Source organism: Chelonoidis abingdonii, chromosome 10 (genome assembly GCF_003597395.2).
Source record: "Chelonoidis abingdonii isolate Lonesome George chromosome 10, CheloAbing_2.0, whole genome shotgun sequence".
NCBI classification, from domain to species: domain Eukaryota; kingdom Metazoa; phylum Chordata; order Testudines; family Testudinidae; genus Chelonoidis; species Chelonoidis abingdonii.
Genome location: NC_133778.1, coordinates 47,815,201 through 47,834,712, shown reverse-complemented (window position 1 = coordinate 47,834,712; position 19,512 = coordinate 47,815,201). Strand labels below are relative to the sequence as shown.

General features: G+C 38.3%; 1 protein-coding gene across 1 annotated transcript in view; it reads right to left on the bottom strand.

Moving 5' to 3' along the window:
* Positions 1–19,512, bottom strand: part of PLA2R1 (phospholipase A2 receptor 1) — a 67,737-nt gene that overhangs the window by 29,938 nt on the left and 18,287 nt on the right. The window contains exons 5-10 of the mRNA XM_032782067.2: positions 15,925–16,038; positions 15,234–15,377; positions 14,773–14,961; positions 12,249–12,406; positions 10,645–10,752; positions 3,136–3,248 (exon numbers count right to left, since the gene is read on the bottom strand). Of these exons, the coding sequence (XP_032637958.1) occupies positions 3,136–3,248; positions 10,645–10,752; positions 12,249–12,406; positions 14,773–14,961; positions 15,234–15,377; positions 15,925–16,038 (826 nt within the window). The remainder of the gene's footprint in view (positions 1–3,135; positions 3,249–10,644; positions 10,753–12,248; positions 12,407–14,772; positions 14,962–15,233; positions 15,378–15,924; positions 16,039–19,512) is intronic.

Genomic DNA, 19,512 nt, shown 5'->3' with positions numbered 1-19,512 from the left:
GAAAACAAGAAAAGACTAGTCACAACAACGTTTTTTCAGGATTTGATTTGGACACTCCAGTGGCACTGAGTAACTAGTGGCACTACACCAATAGCTCTGACACTTGCAGATAAAGATGTTCTGTGGGTGAAGCAGCTTTTTTATATTAATAAATGGTATATTTAATCCTGCTTTTACTACATAAATATAATTTATTGGTATAGCATTATACAAATAAATGCCTTAAACTTATCAACACATTTAATCAGCTTCCTATAAAATTACATACAGTGCATTAAGGACCCAATCCTGCAGAGACTTACATACTCTTAACTTTAGGCACTGTGAGAACTATTGACTTCCATGGGAATGGTCATAGAGTGTAAAGTTAAACATGTCTATACATCTTAGTAGGATTTGGGCCTATGTAGCTACTATTCATTAATTTTTTTATTTATAACTTTTTGCTTCTCCTCCATCCCCACAATCCTCCTTCTTAGTAATATGCTCTTTATTGCCAGAAATTATGATAATTTAGAATCTTCTAAGTATCATTAATTCTGGAGAAACGTGTTTGTAGTTGTCACATCAGGACCAAGAAACTAAACAATAAATAAAATGCCATGTTTACTACTATTTTCTCAGCTAGTGCAATATGGCAACTGGAAACCAGTGTCTGAAACAATCATAATGTGGAAGTGATGAACAGTTATCACATCTGTGCCTCCATTGAGGTGCTGTGTATCCTCAATTCCCATTGATGCTAATGAGAGTTGTAAATGCTCAGCAACTGCAGGATCTTTCCTTTCTATTCACAACATGCATTACTTGTCTACTAAGATACTCATTGAGTATTAGGAACAATGTAGGGAATCACTGTCCTAGCAAGAAGAATCTCCATCAACGTATCTCCTGGATTTTTAAATCCATCCCACTGAATTATTCTCTTGCACCTGACAGTGCTATCTGTCATTTTTTTCAACTGAACAGGTTTCTCATACTTTATTTCTCCATGCCACTAATGTTGGGGGAATCTATTCTTTTCCAAAAGTGAGCAAGCACATATCTGGCTACTAGAAGTAATTGTGTTATAAATGTGTCTTACCTCCCACCCCATTCAATCACTTCCTTTAGATTGTAACCTAATAGAACAACTATGGATTCTGTGGGTAGACTAACTTTAGTTATATCGAAAAATTCTATTTATTATTTTTCTACAAAATATTATTATGGTAGGACAATCCCACCATATATGCAGACAGGTCCCTATTCCTCCACATCCAGGATCAAGTAGGTTTTATCATTTCTAGTTAACATTTTTCAATCTTGAAAAGATAAATGGACAGTTGAGAAGAGGTTCACCAAACACAAAGAGGTCTCAATGGTAACAAATGCAGGATATGAGTAAGTTTGTTAATATTTGTACAGAAAGTTCATATGTGTAAATAATGATCAAATAAAAAGGTTAAAAAAATAAAGTATTTCCTTATATTTTATGCATATTTGAACATTACTTATTTAGAGCTTGATCCAGCCAGGTGCTGAGGACTCCAGCCCCAATCCTGCAAAAACTGAAAAATGTGCTTAATTTTAAGCAAGAGTAGTTCTACTAAAGTCAAGCATGTAGTTTATTGCTTTGCTGGAGTGGGGCCAGAGTGCTCAGGATCAAGGCTTTACAGTCGTATCCTACAAAGTAACCTCAATTTCCACTAAACCAGGTATCTGTCCCTTTAGTACCATAGAGTGGTAGCAATTTCATAAAGGGAGCAAAAAAAGGAGACACAATAGCAGTGACTAGTGACCCACATTTCCAAGAATTCTATGAAACCAGGGCGGGGCAAGTGGGGAACCACCCATGGCGCAAAGCTGCAGGATAGGAAAAATGGAGCAGAAATGGAGGTGACATGTAAAGGGACTCAGAGGGGAGTTCCACCTCCAAACTGACTCACCTCAGTGGGCCACCCAGTCAGTCTGGGGGGTAACCAGAAAAAAAAAATCACGGGCAGGGGGGATGGGACCCAACGTGCCCTCCCCACATTGCTTCTAGGAGGAAAAATTATGATAAAAATGGTAAAAGACACAAATATGTTTGCTGTCCCCGGCTGCTAAAATGCCTAGTTATGGTTCTGTACGAATCAATTCCATGGGTCATGTTTAGAGGTCAGTCACCCAATTGTATCTTTTGACAGCCTAATAAACTCCTATGTAACTGATCATTTTTATTGCTCTTACAGTAACAGAAAAGAATTGGATATAGGGTTAGAACACGTAAAAGGGTTTCTCCTCAGGCCATTTGTCCTCAGACACCCAAAATGTTTCCTTGGAGCAAAGGTGCTCACAAGCCTTGTTAGCACTGGCAGTTTTTTTCCAACTTTTCCACACAACTAATTCTAGAGGGAATCAAAACTAATGTGTTTGTAGTAAAATAAATCTTGACAAGCTAGGAACCCCTCTTACAACATTTACACCTATGTATCATTGACTAGTAGTGTACCTACACTAATATACTTTATAATTGACTGAAGAGTATCAACTTTTTTTCCCCAGCTCTCCCCACTAGCTATATAGAAAGTGGAGCTGACAGAAAATTTTCACAGAAATCAGATTTTGTTTTTGGAAAAAAAAAATTGTTTAAATGAAAATGCAATCTTCCGTCGATAAACTGCTTCAATGGAAATTCTTCTCTTTTATTTTTTGTCAGAAAATGAATTCTAAAACCCCAAATGCTTTCAGTTTAAAATGCTATCCAAGTGCCTCATAGGAGTCTGATCAAGGAGTCCAGCCTATAGAGGAGTATGGGAACTTGAGGGACCTGAAGTATTAACCCCCCACCCCCACTCCGCAGCATGAAGCACTATGGTGACATTTCAGAATGGAAGTATTTTGGATTTTGATTTAAAAAAAAAACAAAGAACTTGAAATTTTCTGTAGGAACCTGCCACCAGCCACATACAGTCCATCAGGTCAGTAATTGCACTCTACCAAATTTAATCCCTACTCAGGAAGGAAACAATAACAAAATGAACATTTGATTTTAGTCAGTCATTAATCTATGTAGTATTATTTATAAATAGTAACATTTTCTCTATGCTTTTTTTTAAAGTTAAAATAACATTTGTTACAAATATCTTTGCACTGTCTAATAGGATTAACTACCTGTTTGTTACTGTTACAAGTGAAGGAGGACAGTAATAGCCACTGGAAGCATGTTCAAAACTTCGAGGGGTATTGTCGATTTTGTAACAAAATCCACCATGTCTCTCCCATCCCTTAAAAAAAAATAAGCATTATTTATATATCATATATATAATATATATGCAGTCCCAGTCCCAGACTTGGGAGATACCATGATGATGATCAATGGTGGAGACAGTGAGGATGATGACTAACGCTTATGGTTTTCCTGCAGGGAGTGGTGAGAATATATGGATGGTCATATGTGGCATGTTTTGACCATCTTATATTATTTTTCTGCTTTGCTGGGCTGAGTGTGAGAGATTTTGCTAACTGCGCTAATAAAAATATTAAAAAGACAGAACACCTTTCTGAAATGTAACTGTCTCCTTTGGGCACAGGAGATTCCTTGTAATAGCCTTAATATTTCTGGATCTGATCATGAGGCAGAACCTTGTCAAACCACAGAATGCTAACTGGGAATTAATACATAATGAACAGATCAGGCAACATAGTCAATACAGGGTAATGAGTTTACTTACTGAATCTTGGGGGTACACGCCAGGACATTTAGATATGTCATTTTGGGATGAAGTGTTTAATTGTGCTTGTTAGTTTACAGTTGTGATAACTCATTACTGATGTAGAATATAAAAAGTGTAAGAAGCATCACATGTTGTTTCAACTGAGCTGGTATTTATGACCATTTGTACTCCTATGTTTATCCCTTTTATAAGATTATGATATTTTTTGTGCAAAGTATGTCTTATGAGGTATCATTTGAAAACTCATAATTTGCTGATCATTATTGTCCTGGTAAAATGTGTGTGGCAACATTGTATGTAAAGTTATAATATTCTACTGTATGATAATACTAAGACATGTTCCAAGTTTGGAGAGCAGTCACAACCCTGTTTCCCAGAGACTAAAGGCTTGCTAGTGCCTCAGAGAGGTGTCAACAAAATCAAATGGACCATCACCTGGTTAAGTGGCCATTCTTTGGCAGGAAAGAGGATGTGGGCAAAAAATTACATCTACACAAAGAAACAACTGAGGGTTTCCTGTCCACATATCCTTTCTGTCTCCTGAACCTTAGCTGGAGATGATTCTCAATGAAAGGAAAGAACTATAAGAAGGGAGAGCAGACACCCTAAATGATCTCTCCCTTTCTCTCTACCGCTGGCATTGACAACACTTGAAGAACAAAGGAAGCAGCACTGGACTGGGGGAAAGATCCTGACTGAAAAAGAAATTCACCAAGTAAGATGCTGAAACATGTGGTCAGAGAGATCCTTGCTTTGAATTCACTTAGTTTATTTAACTGGGCATTAGCTGGGTTTTACTTTTATTTTTGTATAATCAATTGAGACTTTTATTCATTATGTGTAGTCACTTAAAATCTTTCTGCAGTTAATAAAATTGTTTTATTGTTCTAAACCATTGTGTTTGGACTGAAGTGTTTGGGAAACTCCACTTGGGATAACAGGATTTGTGCATCTCATTTTCTATTAATGACAAGCTTTGTATTGGCTTGTATTGTCCAGAAGGGGATGGGCAGTACAAGACATATTTCTGGAAGAAAGTCTGGGACTGGGACTGCAGGTGTTGCGCTGCAGTGTAATTCAAGGGTGGCCGGCTATAGCACACATACAATATAATGGGGGGGTAACTTACATGCTGGAAGCTGTGTGAGAGCAGACCAGGAGTGGTAGCTGTCACAGAGAAACAGTGTAAAAGGCACCTCAGCTTGGAGAATTGAGGGAACGCAGCTATTCATCAGTCCAGATTGTACCCTGTCACAGTATTATACGTTACAGCTGTATGATTTTTGTTTTAAACTGAAAATGGAATGTTTACTTAATACTAAAAGTGGCCTCAATGCTGACCTTTGATAAGGCAAATCATCCTTCTTGTATTTACTTCATATTATTTTCCTGCTCTGTTTTCAAATACGTAATACTTTTAATTTTCTTCAATCTTTTTTTTTAAATGCCAATATCGCAGGATAAAATAAATGAAGCACATTATAGCTATTACACAGGTCTAATTTGTTTCATCCCAAGATGTTCACATTGCAGAAGAGTTGACAGAGCTTTTGTAGAGGGAAGTCATGCCCCGCCAATCTATTAAAATGCTTTGGGGTCTCAACAAGCACATGGACAAGGAGGATCCAGTCAATATAGTGTAGTTGGACTTTCAGAAAGCTTCTGACTAGGTCTCACACCAAAAGCTCTTAAACAAAGTAAGCAGTCATGGGATAAGAGGGAAGGTCCTGTCATGGATTAGTAAGTGGGTAAAAGATATAGAACAAGGGTAAGAACAAAGGGTCAGCTTTCACAAATGGAGAGAGGTAAATAGCAGGTCCCCCAAGGATCTGAACTGGGACCTGTGCAGTTCAACATATTCATAAAAGATCTGGTAAAGGGGATAAATAGTGAAGTGGCAAAGTTTGCCGACAGTAAAATATTTCTCAAGATCGCTAAATCCAAACCTGACTGTAACAAGTTACAAAAGGATCTCACAAAACTGGGTGATTAAGCAACCAAATGGCAGTAGAAATTCAAAATTGACAAGTGCAAAGTAGTGAACCCTGGGAAACATAATTCCAGTTATACATACAAAATGATTGGGTCTAAATTAGCTGTTACCACTCAAGAAAGATCTTGGAGTCACCGTGGACAGTTTTCTGAAAACATCCACTGAGTGTTCAATGGCAGTCAAAAAAGCTAACAAATTGTTTGGAGCCATTAGGAGAGGGATAGATAAAAAGACAGAAAATATCATAATACACTGCGTATATCCATTGTACACCACAACTTGAATACTGCATGCAGTTCTGGTTTCTCCATCTCAAAAAAAGATTTATTAGAATCGGAAAAAGTACAGAAAAGGGAAACAAAAATGATTAGAGGTATGGAATTGCTTCCATATGAGGCACATTTTTGTAGTGTTTTGCAGATTTCCTTAGAGAATGAGGACTGAAGTTCAGATATAGAGTGAACGTTGTGTGAGAAGTATTCACCCACAGATGAACAATCCTTGGAGCTTAAATTCATAACTTTGCTAGACACTAAAAATCATGGCTTATTACAACAATCTATAACCCACTAACAACCCCCCGCACCAGCTTCCAGGTTGTTAACAGGTCACTTCTCCTTGCACAGCCCCCTGAAATATGTGCTCGTTACTTATGCTCAACAATGTGTTCCATCTCGTATTTAGCTGTGACACACTGAGTACATTTCCCCAGACCTGAAGAGCTCTATGTAAGCTGGAAAGCTTGTCTAGCTCACCAACAGAAACTGGTCCAATAAAAGATATTATCTCACCCACCTTGTCTCTATTTTTGTTCATCAATTGTACTTGGTATTCCACCCCTTAAATGCACCTTCTTCTTGCCTATCTTATTTTCGGCAGGCATGGTAACATTAATAGTATCAGTATTGGGAGATGGGCCCTTTTTACCACAAGAGACAAACAGTAAATAAGAGAAATGCCTGTTTTAGTGCTACACTATGGTAGCTTTGAACATGTCAGTTAAATTACTGAGGGCCATAACTGCCCACGGATATATGTGTATGCAGTGTTGTTGTAGCTGTGTTAGTCCCAGGATATTAGAGAGAGAGAAGGTGGGTGAAATAATATCTTTTATTGGACCAACTTCTCAAAAGCTTGTCTCTCTCACCAATAGAAGTTGGGCCAATAAAATATATTACCTCACTCACCTTGTCTCTCACTTCTTTCTCTGTCATCAAGTAACTGACAGCTCCAGAACTCTTACCAGAAGCTGGTTTAAGGAAAGTTCTTAAAATCATTGTTTTTGGACAGATTGCCATAGCGAAGCTGTCCTTTGTTACAAGACATTTGCTTCCTGTTAACAGATAACAGGTTAAACAAATAGTTGAATGAGTAAATAAATAAAAGTATAAGACGAGCCAAATAGCTCATGGTGAGTTGAGAGAAGAGGAAAAATAGTGATTTCTGCAATTATTGTATCAGCTGATCAGATGCACAAGAGATTTTTAATGCTTATCAGTCTGAGCATCAAGTAATAAAATCAACAGAAGATAAAAACCTCCGTAAAATAGATAAGACTAGAAAGCTTCATAAAAACAAACAAACATACATGCCTGGGCTAAGAATCCTTGAGAGAAAAATAAGAGGCATAATGAATTAAAAATCAGATGTGAGACAAGCCACCAGAATTTACCTAGTTATTGTATATCAACAATGACAAAGAAAAGGAAGAATAAGTAAACCTGGAAGAGCCCATAGAATGAAACCAAGAATAAAGTTAACTTTCTTACTAGTAACAGGCATTATTTTCTATGACGTGATGGCAGCTATGCTAATCCAGAAAACTACAGTTTGGGGATGCAACATCTATTTAATCAACGCACAGAGTAGATGGAAAGAGAAAACTAATTAGCAAGATAAAGATTCCAAAATAAAAATTTAACTTACTGACTACTTTTGATCAAATGCACACAACTGCTTCTATCAAGTTAAAAATTACCAGACCCATAGAAATCAAGGAATTATACCAAGCTTGAGCATGTTTTACAGAATGAAAAATAACAGACAGCAAAGAGGCGACTCCTACAGTACATTCCACTATTTATGACCTATGAGTCAGACATGTGATTTCTGATCCTGGGAGGTGCTTCACTGCCTTTTGCAATGGTTGAATGCCTTCAAATCACACTCAAATCACTCAGCGTCTCTCATTCACGGCTTGGTCTAATGAAACTGGCTCTGTTCACCCCAATGAGGGGCAAAGGAGAGAGGGAACAAAATTAAGAATATCTTTCTGAAGAAAAATGTGAGCATGAATGGGGTACATAAACTCAACACTGGGATAGAAGGAGCAGTTCTGGGCCTACGTAGCCCCACCCTATTGCACCTGCAGAACCTGCTCCAGCTGGAGGCGGAGTTTAAAATAGAGCTGGACAGCTCAGAAAGGGGAGGAGAAGAGACAGGATAGAATAGGAGATAGACTGGTAGGGGAGCCCACGCTCTCAAGTCTGCTGTGAGGGTGGTATAAACCCCTCCCTCCTTGAGATAAGGGGATTACAGACATTGTAAGCCCTGCAGTAATGATGTGAGGCCTTTGAGGGCCCTCAGTTGGGCTGGAAACTCGTTTTTGGGGGCCAGAGGGCCTTTGGACTTCTATACTTTGTTGGACTCAATCACAGAAAAGGATGATTTCATGGGTGACCTGGCTAGAGGGTTGAGTTACAATCTGTGATGCTGGACAACCAGGTCAGATCAGGACCCCAGACCAATTCACTTGTGTATTAGTATAGATCAAAGTAATGTATAAGTGTGTATTGAGATGTTTAAATGTCATGAAAACTAGTGGAATGTTATGTATTGTTTTCATTTATTTGTTCCTATTATAATGTAATAGCAAACATTTACTTTGTGTATACCCCTGTAACTAAATAACCCAAAGAAAACTTGTGACAGTCTGCCCTGAGATAGGCACTCACAATCATGAGTCATTCCAGACAGTGTGGCAGTATCTACTTGAAGAGAGATTGCCAACATGCTGGAGCGACCACTGGCAGGCAATACTAGAAATGGGGGAGAGTTGAGACCCAGGGACCTAACCACTTGCTAGTACCACTTGTAATCAACAGCCCCGTCACAGTGAGGATTTTCTTCTTTTAATAGAATAGCTGTTTGTGTGAAATAGTCAAATGGAACAAAAAAGAGCGTAGTGACTGATGGGTCAAAGAAATTATAAATGTGCACAACCTGCAGGTAGATGGAAAGACCTAAATACAACAAAACTCTTGATACTTGAATGTTAATCCAAGTTCTTCATTTAGCAGTGCACTATTGAATGATAATCAAAGGTCATTCTACTTCTAATTAATAATGAGAACCACCTTTACCTAAAGATGATGGATGCGGTCACAAGGCCAAATTCCGCATTCCTTTCCCAAGCAAACTCCCATTCACTTCTGTCTACTTTAATCTAACCTAAATATTTATATCAGCCCCATCACCAGCTATTTGAATGCTTTACTAATTTGTTAAAGCATACACATGAAAGCTTATACATACACTAGCATGGGAGAGAAAAGTTGCCCACTCTTGATTTTGATGAGGTCTTTCCTGTGCTCGCAGCTTTATAAATTATAAAAAATGGCATGTTCTTACTAAACTGCAAGAATCTTAACAGCCTGTGCCCAAGAGCTGAGATGAAGGACTAGGGTCTTTGAAAGAAAAAGACATCTGTAACAATTCTGTCAGTCATTGGCTTTAAATAATTAACTCCTGCTAACGGTACCATCATACTACCATTTTTTACTTTTAAACACAAGAAGGAAACAAGATTCAGTGAACTCAGAACCTGTTCTGTGATCAGATTTTTAAACTTCATTTTTAAGAGTACTCATAGCACAACACATCTTAGAATGACAAAACACCTGAGAATAATAATATAGTATATTTTTACTTGATATACCTCAAAATAGAGATTGGCTCAAGTGAAATGCCTTTTTACGCAAGCACCCTAACTTTGGGGAATTTTCTATTTGGCTCCAGATGTGTATACAAATATCATAGAAAGTCTCTAGCTCCATAAAAACCCGAACAGAAATCTAAGTTCTTAAAAGACTTGAATTTGGGGGAAAATTGGATCTAGGTCCTAACTTTTTAGCTTGGTCCCTTCTCTCAATTTAAATTGAATCTGTCATGTTTCTTGATCTCTGGCACATAGCTTTGTTAATCAAATATCCAAAGGGAATGCCGGAAAAAAAAAAGGGGAGGGGTGATGGAGGAGGAAACTATTACATTGAGCAGAAATACTCCTTCACAACCAAAGAAAGGACAAATATTTCTATTGAAAAAGCTTTTATAAAACTTCTCTATAAAGTTTTGAGCAATTTTCAAGGACACCAAAACCCATCAATCCCAGAATGTTTCTTTATATTGTGTCTGTTGAACAAACTGGTAACAAAAAGAAAAAAAAGTTTTGCCACTGGACTACATAGTTTAAAAAGCTTGAATTCCTATTATTTTCTCCCTTTTAGATAGCTTCATGCCTTTCCATTTGTTTTACAAAAGTGAAAGGAAAGTCAAATTGAGTGTAAAAGTTCATTCTCCATATTAAAAAAAACCTGATTATTTTTCACCCTGACATTCCACTTGAAACTATGAAAACCATGTGGGAGGTGGGGCATCATGTAACAGTCATTATTTGCACAGATGGTCTGCAAGAGTATTTTGACTTTTGATCTAGAAAGAAGCAGGAACTTAGGTCATAACTTCAGACAAGGCAGTGATCCATAAAAGGAGCACTTGCAAATTTTACATTAATCTTTGGTTTATACATTTTTAAAGCTAACAATAGGAATGAGAGTTTTCCTAGGAAAACTCAAGTATATTTTCTAATGTGAAAATACGAACATAGTTATATACAAACATGTAAAGGTTTCCTATCACATTTTATGAAGTAAAAAAAGCACTATGCAAACTCACCTCTGGACAGTCTGATTCCTCCTTGGATGTGTCATTTTCAAGCAGTCCTGCTATTTTACAAATGTAAAAATATCTATCCTCACAATTTTTAACTTGCCAGTGTCCTGCCTAACAACAAAAAAAATAAAAAATAAAAAACCAAATCAAACGCACACACGATTACATAGTTTCTTTTCTTATTTAACACACCTTTTTGGATGAGAGAATAAACAGTTACATTCTCCTCACTTGATTCCTGTGTTTAGTCTTCCCATTGATTTTGTAAAAAACCTTCAATGATACTATTTGTGTGAGTAAGGCAAGAAGGATTTGTCTCTTTGAATATTAAAATGAAACGCCCTTTAACTGACTGAAGCGAAACGGGAACTGCTGTTGTGAGCCCTCTCAGAATCATGTCTTAGATGTTTCTTAGCTACCACTGGGCCTGACACGATTAATCCTTTTTCGCATGCATGGTCTTTACTCAAGCAAGTAAAGGTTTGTGGGTCTGGGCCCTTAGGCATTTTTAACCTATTTGACATGCACAAAATGAATGCTTTAAAAGTTAAATTTTGTGCCTTGTTCTCTGCTACGTTGCAATGGATGAAAAATGCTCATGTGTATCTAAATTATAATTTAATTAATTATCTTCGGCTCCAAGACATTAAGCCTGATCTTCCAGTTCTTAGTTATCAAGGGTAATCCTTGGTTTCTGTGGGACTACTCCCAAGAGTAAGGATTAATCACACGAGGAAGGGTTTGCATGACTGGGCCAATTATTAGAGACTAGATAAAATTTCTGATAATTGTGCAGAATAGTGGATTCTTTGGCAAAAACATATTTTACTATAAAACCTGAAAATGATGTCACATGGCATTAAGGAAAGAGTTTATTAGTGGGTTTGAGCATTACTAAATTATCCTTTGGTCAGATAAAATATTGGTGAATGTTTTTAGACATCCTTGTCTGCCTAGTAGGAACTGTAATTTCCTTTTTTTTTTTTTTAAAGTATGCATTTTGCTCCAAGTCTCAAAATCTCTGGCAGATTTAGAGTTCAATCCTGCTGCCATTAAAAACCAATGGCAAAACTTCCAATGACTTGGAGTGGGATTAGACAGTATATGCTGCTCCTTGGTGTATATTTTTACAAGATGTTCCATAAACCGCTATAAATGCTGAGAACTGAGAGTAAGATGAAACCGGCATACTTTATCAAAAAAATTCATTTGGAGCTTTCAAGTTAATAACCTAAATGCAATAAGTTAAGATGCACTCTATATGGATTTTAAATTATTTTCTCTTCACTGAAACAAAACTACCTGGCCACTAATTTTTGTCTTCTTCCATTCAGCAAGCTTTGCATTATTCCATTTCTTATTGAGGATGAGGCCCAATGGTTATGACTCATTCTTTGTTTTGTTTGTGCATCAGCACAGTCCTAAGACTAATTTTTAAGGCTATATCGTACTTTTCAAGACTCAGGGTCACTAAGGATCAAAAGGGCAATGTTGTAATGTGGTCAGGGATGGAAAAATATATGCATATTAAAAAGCCCAACAGTGATCATGAGCAAAATTGACTAACCTAACTTTATTTTTAAAGGAAAGGAGGAAAGAAAACTTACAGATCCTTCTGCTGAAACACAAAGTTGACTTGTTCTCTGAAAGATATTAGGCTCTTGTTTGTGCCAGTTAGTGTAGGTTACAGAGGAGCCATCAGACCATTGAAAAATAACGGGGGTTTTATTACTGTTCAAGCCAATCCATGTTTCGGTTACATTTTCTGTAAAAGATATTTTAAATTTTGATGAAGCAGAAATAAATGCCAATTATTTCCATAGGATTAACAGCACCTTTTTAAAAAAATGCAGAATTTCGGTCAGTTTCACCTTTTTTTAGAAAAATAAATTACACAACATTTCTGAAAATGTACCGATATGTTTCTGCTTTACTTATAAAAAATGGCTTCAAAAGTAAACCAATGTATGTGATGTTATGATCTGTAAATGCCCACAGGGGGAAAAGAAATTAGGAGCATATGCATGCAAGGGGGACAAAACATGGTATAGAAGACAAAGTTGGCTATGGAGTGGTATCCTTTTTAGGGCTATCAAGCAATTGAAAAAATGAATTGTGTGAGTAAAAAAATTAATCACTCTTAATTGCACAATAATAGAATACCATTTATTTAAATATTTTTGGATATTTTCTACATTTTCAAATATATTGATTTCAATTATAACACAGAATACAAAGTGTACAGTGCTCACTTTATATTTTTATTACAAATACTTGCACTGTAAAAAACAAGAAATTGTATTTTTCAAATAACCTAATACAAGTGCTGTACAAATACACTGTAGAAAAACATCCAAAAATATTGCAGAAATTTCGATTGGTATTCTATTGTTTAACAGTGTGGCTAATTGCAATTAATTTTTTTAATCGTGATTACTTTTTTTGAGTTAACTGCAATTAAATTGACAACCCTAATCCTTTTCCACCCAGCCTCTGTGGCTGGGAACTAATGGGCGCTCTGCTCTACATGGCTGGGAGACATGACATCTTGGAACAGCCACTGTAGATTACCTACTCAGGGCAACTTAAGTTGCAAAGAAAAAGGTATCATAAACATTGCTGCTTTGAGCAGTAGTAGTTCTTGCTCCATAGCTTTTGCACAGGGAGTATTATTGAATTAAGTAAAACCCCATGCTGTCATACAGGTGTAATTTGTAAAGTGTAAAAAAAAAAAAAATATGCAACAGACCATGAATTCCAGTGATGATTGAACCTGGTGATACTGTAAACCCAATGAGCACTCAGCCAGTCTGAAACGATGGAAACAGCCACAAGCATGACTCAGACATTCTAAGCTTCAGAGTGACAATTTTGGAATTTTACAATATAGATCAGGGGTAGGCAACCTATGGCACATGTGATTTTCAGTGGGACTCACACTGGCCATGGGTTCAGGGGGCTCTGCATTTTATTTTAACTTCAATGAAGCTTCTTAAACAGTTTAAAAACCTTATTTACTTTACATACAATAAAGTTTAGTTATATATTATAGACTTGTAGAAAGAGACCTTCTAAAAACATTAAAATGTGTTACTGGCATGTGAAACCTTAAATTAGAGTGAATAAATGAAGACTCGGCACACCACTTCTGAAAGGTTCCTGATCCCTGATATAGATGCTTGGGAGCAGTTTGTAGAGGCACAACCAATAATAAAATGAAAAGGATAAGAATCAGACTGCAAAGGGCTTACTCAGGACTTGCTCAGAAACTAGAATATGCCAAGATCTATGGTAAAAGACACTTGGCCATTAGACTCTTGATGCTAGTCCCACCTCCTAGAGGGAGCAGTGTTTTCTGGAGCCTTACAAAAGGGCGTTGAGCTGCATGGGCTACTGCTCTTCTTTTGCATGAAGGGGAGAATATGGCGGGGAGCGGGGTCAGAGGCTTTCCCCACTCTGTGTGGCTCCCGGAAACAGTGGCATGTCCGCTCTCCGGCTTCTACGCATAGGGGCAGCCAGGGGGCTCCACATGCTGCCCCCGCCCAAGTGCTACCCCCACAGCTCCCATTGGCTGGGAACCACATCCAATGGGAGGTGCAGGGGTGGCGCCTGCAGACAGGGCAGCATGCAGAGCCACCTGGCTGCGCCTCTGTGTAGGAGCCAGAGTGGGAACATGTTGCTGCTTCTGGGAGCTACTTGAGGTAAACACCGCCCAGAGCCTGCACCTCGACCCTCTTCTGTGACCCAACCCCCTGATCCCCCTCCCACCCTCCGAATCCTTCGGTCTCAGCCTGGAACATTCTCCTGCACCCTGAACTTCTCATTTCTGGCCCCACCCCAGTGCCCTCACCGCCTCCCACACCCCAATCCCAAATTTTGTGAGCATTCATGGCCCGCCATACAATTTCCATATCCAGATGTGGCCCTCAGACCAAAAAGTTTGCCCACCCCTGTTCTAAAAGGGGCAGGCATCATAAGTTCTTATTCTATCATATCATGCCTGAGTCATGTGGAAGACAAATAATATCATGCCTGAGTCATGTGGAAACCCATCATTAAAAGAACTTAATGAATCAAAAAGAATTCAGTTATTAAAAGTAACACAGTTTAAACTAACTCTCCAGCACTCACCATCTTCAAGAAGGTTAATAAGTAACTCCACATCTGCCAAGGAAGTTATACTAATGAGATTGCTATTATCAGTCTTGCAAGACAGTAAAGCCTCATTCCAGCTCTTTTCCTCTTTATGAAGTTTGTAGCAGTTGCGGTTATAGGGATACCAGCCAGTGTTACAGCGGGTAGGATGATACTTCCATATATCTTAGTTAAATAATAAAAGAAAAGAATATATTACACAAAATTAATTTCAAGCTATGCTCTATTGTTTTCATAATACAGTCATAGCTTTTTTTTTTTATTTATTTACAAAAGTAGAAATATAAAACAATTCAAAACTACTAGGTAAAGACAGAACATATCCACATACGAACATGCAGTATCATGTATCAAAATACAAATGCTAAATATAGATGATACTTTATTGTAAAAAACAAAAAACCCACCAAAGGAAATATTACCACTGAGAGACTTACCAAATGTTTCATATTCTGTACTACTTCCATATTTTTTGCATACATAAGGCAATCCAGATTCACATTTATAACTTTGCCAGTCATACTGTTCCTTTGAATTAAACACCACACAGTGATTTTCTCCAAGCGCGCTATTGGTGAGATCTACAACCAATTTTAAAAAACGTAAAATTAACCACAATTTACTTTTGAATTGCAAAACAGGCTTATAATCTTCTACGGGTGTTAGCATATTGATACACAAATCACAAGCCCTCAGTAAAGTAAAACAAGTTTTACTGCTCAGCACTGGGTAATGCAAAGGAACTGATTGAATTCACAGGAATTGGATGGTTTAACATCACACTCTATATTGGTGGTACTTGTTTGCTCACTGAGTGCTATCCCATGAAATACCTGAAAAGTTCCAGTGTCCATTTTCTGTGGAAATGAATGGCCTTGAAATATGGGAAAAGGGATGTCATAAGACTTATCATATCAACGTGAGACTAATCAGTTAAAATTCCTAATATAAAATATCTTTAAAATACACTTTAAAAAGTCCAATTAATGAAACCCTGATCTATGTCCCTGGAATTTTGAATATCCCTCTAAACAGAAACACAAAAAGGGCCAATACTCTTATAAATTTCAGTTATAGAGAGCATACAATTACAATGCAATAATTCAGAGCAAGAGGAACATTAAGTACTTGATCTCCAGTTCACAAATGCCAATGGTGCTCCATCAGACCACTGCCAGCCAGAAGATTCATCCAGTCTATTTAGCCCTGTCCACAGCAGAATTCCTTTAGTGCTTAACTTCTCTGAAATATAAAAAATAAGCAAAGCATGTTGAACATTTCAGATATAGTGTTCTGATCTCTCATGGGGATAACAAAGCAAAGCTTAAAACAAGTCTCCAAAAGGCTTAAGAATGCCATTGGCATTTAATCTTTGCTCTTGAAAATGTTCTATTCCATTACTAATCAGTATTATACTGAAAGACAACTAACTTAGCCAGTCACTGTGCAGGAATAACTTATGTCCGCAATAACATGATCTCTTCACCTTCCATCTTGTTTCAGCTTTTCTTGCTCATTATGAATGAAATATGATTTTAAGGTCAATTATAGTAAACAAAATGGTCAGACACTTAAAAGAACATAATTTGTTGGAGAAGAGTCAACATGGTTTTTGTAAAGGGAAATCATGCCTCACCAATCTACTAGAATTCTTTGAGGGGTTCAACAAGCATGTGGACAAGGGGGATCCAGTGGATACAGTGTACTTAGATTTTCAGAAAGCCTTTGACAAGGTCCCTCACCTACAGCTGTTAAGCAAAGTAAGCTGTCATGGGATAAAAGGGAAGGTTCTCTCATGGACTGGTAACTGGTTAAAAGATAGGAAACAAAGGGTAGGAATAAATGGTCAATTTTCACAATGGAGAGAGGTGAAGAGTGGTGTCCCCCACAGGTCTGTACTGGGACCAGCCCTATTCAACATATTCATATACGATCTGGAAAAAGGTTAAACAGTGAGGTGAAAACATTTGCAGATGATACAAAACTACTCAAGATAGTTAAATCCCAGGCAGACTGTGAAGAGCTACAAAAGGATCTCTCAAAATTCGGTGACTGGGCAACAAAATGGCAGATGAAATTCAATGCTGATAAATGCAAAGTAATACACATTGGAAAATGTAATCCCAACTATACATATAAAATGATGGGGTCTAAATTAGCTGTTACCACTCAAGGAAGATCTTGGAGTCCTTATGGATAGTTCTCTGAAAACATGCACTCAATGTGTAGCAGCAGTCAAAAAAGCAAACAGAATGTTGGGCATCATTAGGAAAGGGATGGATAGATAAGACAGAAAATATCATATTGCCTCTATATAAATCCATGGAATGCCCACATCTTGAATACTGTGCACAGATGTGGTCACCCCATCTCAAAAAAGATATACTGGAATTGGAAAAGGTTCAGAAGAGGGCACCAAAAATGACTAGGGATATGGAACGGCTTCCGTATGAGGAGAGATTAATAAGACTGGGATTTTTGAGCTTGGAAAAGAGATGACTATGGGGGGATATGATTGAGGTCTATAAAATCATGACTGGTGTGGAGAAAGTAAATAAGGAAGTGTTATTTACTCCTCATAACACAAGAGCTAGGGGTCACCAAACTAAATTAATAAGCAGCAGGTTTAAAACAAACAAAAGGAAGTATTTCTTCACACAACGCACAGTCAACCTGTGGAATTCTTTGCCAGAGGACTTGTTAAGGCCAAGTCTATAACAGGGTTAAAAAAATAACTAGATAAATTCATGGAGGATAGGTCCATCAATGGTTATTAACCAGGATGGGCAGGGATGGTGTCCCTAGCCTCTGTTTGCCAAAAGGTGGGAATGAGCAACAGGGAATGGATCACTTGATGATTGTCTGTTCTGTTCATTCCCTCTAGGGCACCTGGCATTGGCCACTGTTGGAAGACAGGATACTGGGCTAGATGGAACTTTGGTCTGACCCAGTATGGCCATTCTTATGTACACAAATATTTAGTGTCTTCACCTGCAAACTAGACATTTCAAATCATAGTGTAATAGGAATTTCAGAGTTTCCTGTTAGCCACATCCTATTACTGAATGTAATAATTGTTGGGATTCCCTCCAAGACCTCTTTCCACTTGGCTTCCCAAGAATTCAGTTTGACTCCAGACTTTGTCACTCAGGTATCTTCATTTGGCATACCGCAATGCTACACTGAGTTGATCAGGCTCGAACGCAGTGGGAATGGATGAAGGGTACAGAATAACTCCAAAATTACAGAGAAACTCTCTCCCTTTATATACATATCTCATTGCATTTACTATACATTGCATCTCACATTTTTGGATTGGCTTGGTTACTTTGAGCTGACCATGCATTGTCCATCCTGACCTCCTCTTTACTACCTCTTTACATTCCTTCCTTATCTTGTTTGCAGTAAATGGTTCCCTGGTTGTCCACCCTCTGATCCTGGCTGGCTTTTTAGCTTAATGATCTGTTTACCTCCAAAGTCTATCTTCAAGAAATGGGGCCTCCTTCCATGTGTTAATAACTCATGTCAGGCCAAGCCTCAGCTACAACAGGAAAAAACTGATATTTGTAGAGAGGGGAAGTATCAGGATTCAGAGCAGTCTTTAGAGCACAAAACTAGAAGCCCAGTTCTGTAACCCTTTACCTATACTTATATTCTTTAATCAAACTAGAAATCCCACTGACTTCAAGGGTTTCAGGATCAGGCTCTAAGGGAAGATCACAAACAAAGGCTTATTTAAGAGACCCTTTCCACAAGCAGGTAAACAAATATATCAAAGACGAAGAAGTGTTTTCTGTTTATGATATTTACTTAAAGCCTGCAAAACTTTCTGGTCAGCCCAATCCAGTTAGTACAGGTACCGCAGAAGAAATAGACTTTGACACAGGGAAGAAGGTAGTTATAGCTTGCAATTAAAAGGCTCTCGCATTGTATTTGTGAAATTCTCCCGGGAAAATGAACAGACCTGTAACTTCCTGCAATGGGGGCACTCATCTCTTGAGTGCTGGGTGTGAAACTGCAGTCCTTTTCTCACTCCAGGCACCCCCCGCAGTCTGCCAGCCAACCTTGGCAGGTCTTCAGCAGCTTGTCCCTCCGATCAAGTCATTAAATCTAAATGACTGCAGTACCGAAGCGTACAATAACTAACAGTCTATTTGCTCTCACTAGGGTCTTGAGCCCCAGCTCTGGGCCCATTACATTTGGCCCTTTGTTCTGGAGCCAAAACAAGGCCTATCCCTTTCTTGGGATTTATACTACTTTACCTGTGGCTCTTAGGGGAACCTAGGCTCACCCACTATTCTGGGTTCTAACCCAAGAATCCTATAAACAGCAGCCATGTACTACTTACTCCAATCTGTGGCTGCTCTTTTCCTGGGTCTCTTCCTAGTACCGGGCCCCTTTTATCTCCAGGCCTATTTCAGGGCCAGCATCCTCTGGTTTGCTCTCTCTTCTTCACTCCGTTGGTCCAACTAGGAACTGACGTGTTAAGGCTCTGCAGGCTCTTTTTTTCTAAGCCTGCTGCGCTCTGATTAGCTGCTTCTGTGAGGTTTCTCTAGGTAGGCCTGGAAGACCCATCTTTGCTGTTCCTTTCCTGTTACTTCACTGCTTCCTGGGGTAGCATGCAGTAGGACTCTAGGGTCTCCCTTAGTGAGCTGCAGAGGCCAGATACACCCTGTCACATACCTTCCCCTGCAGAAAGGAGTTGGGGTGGTGGTT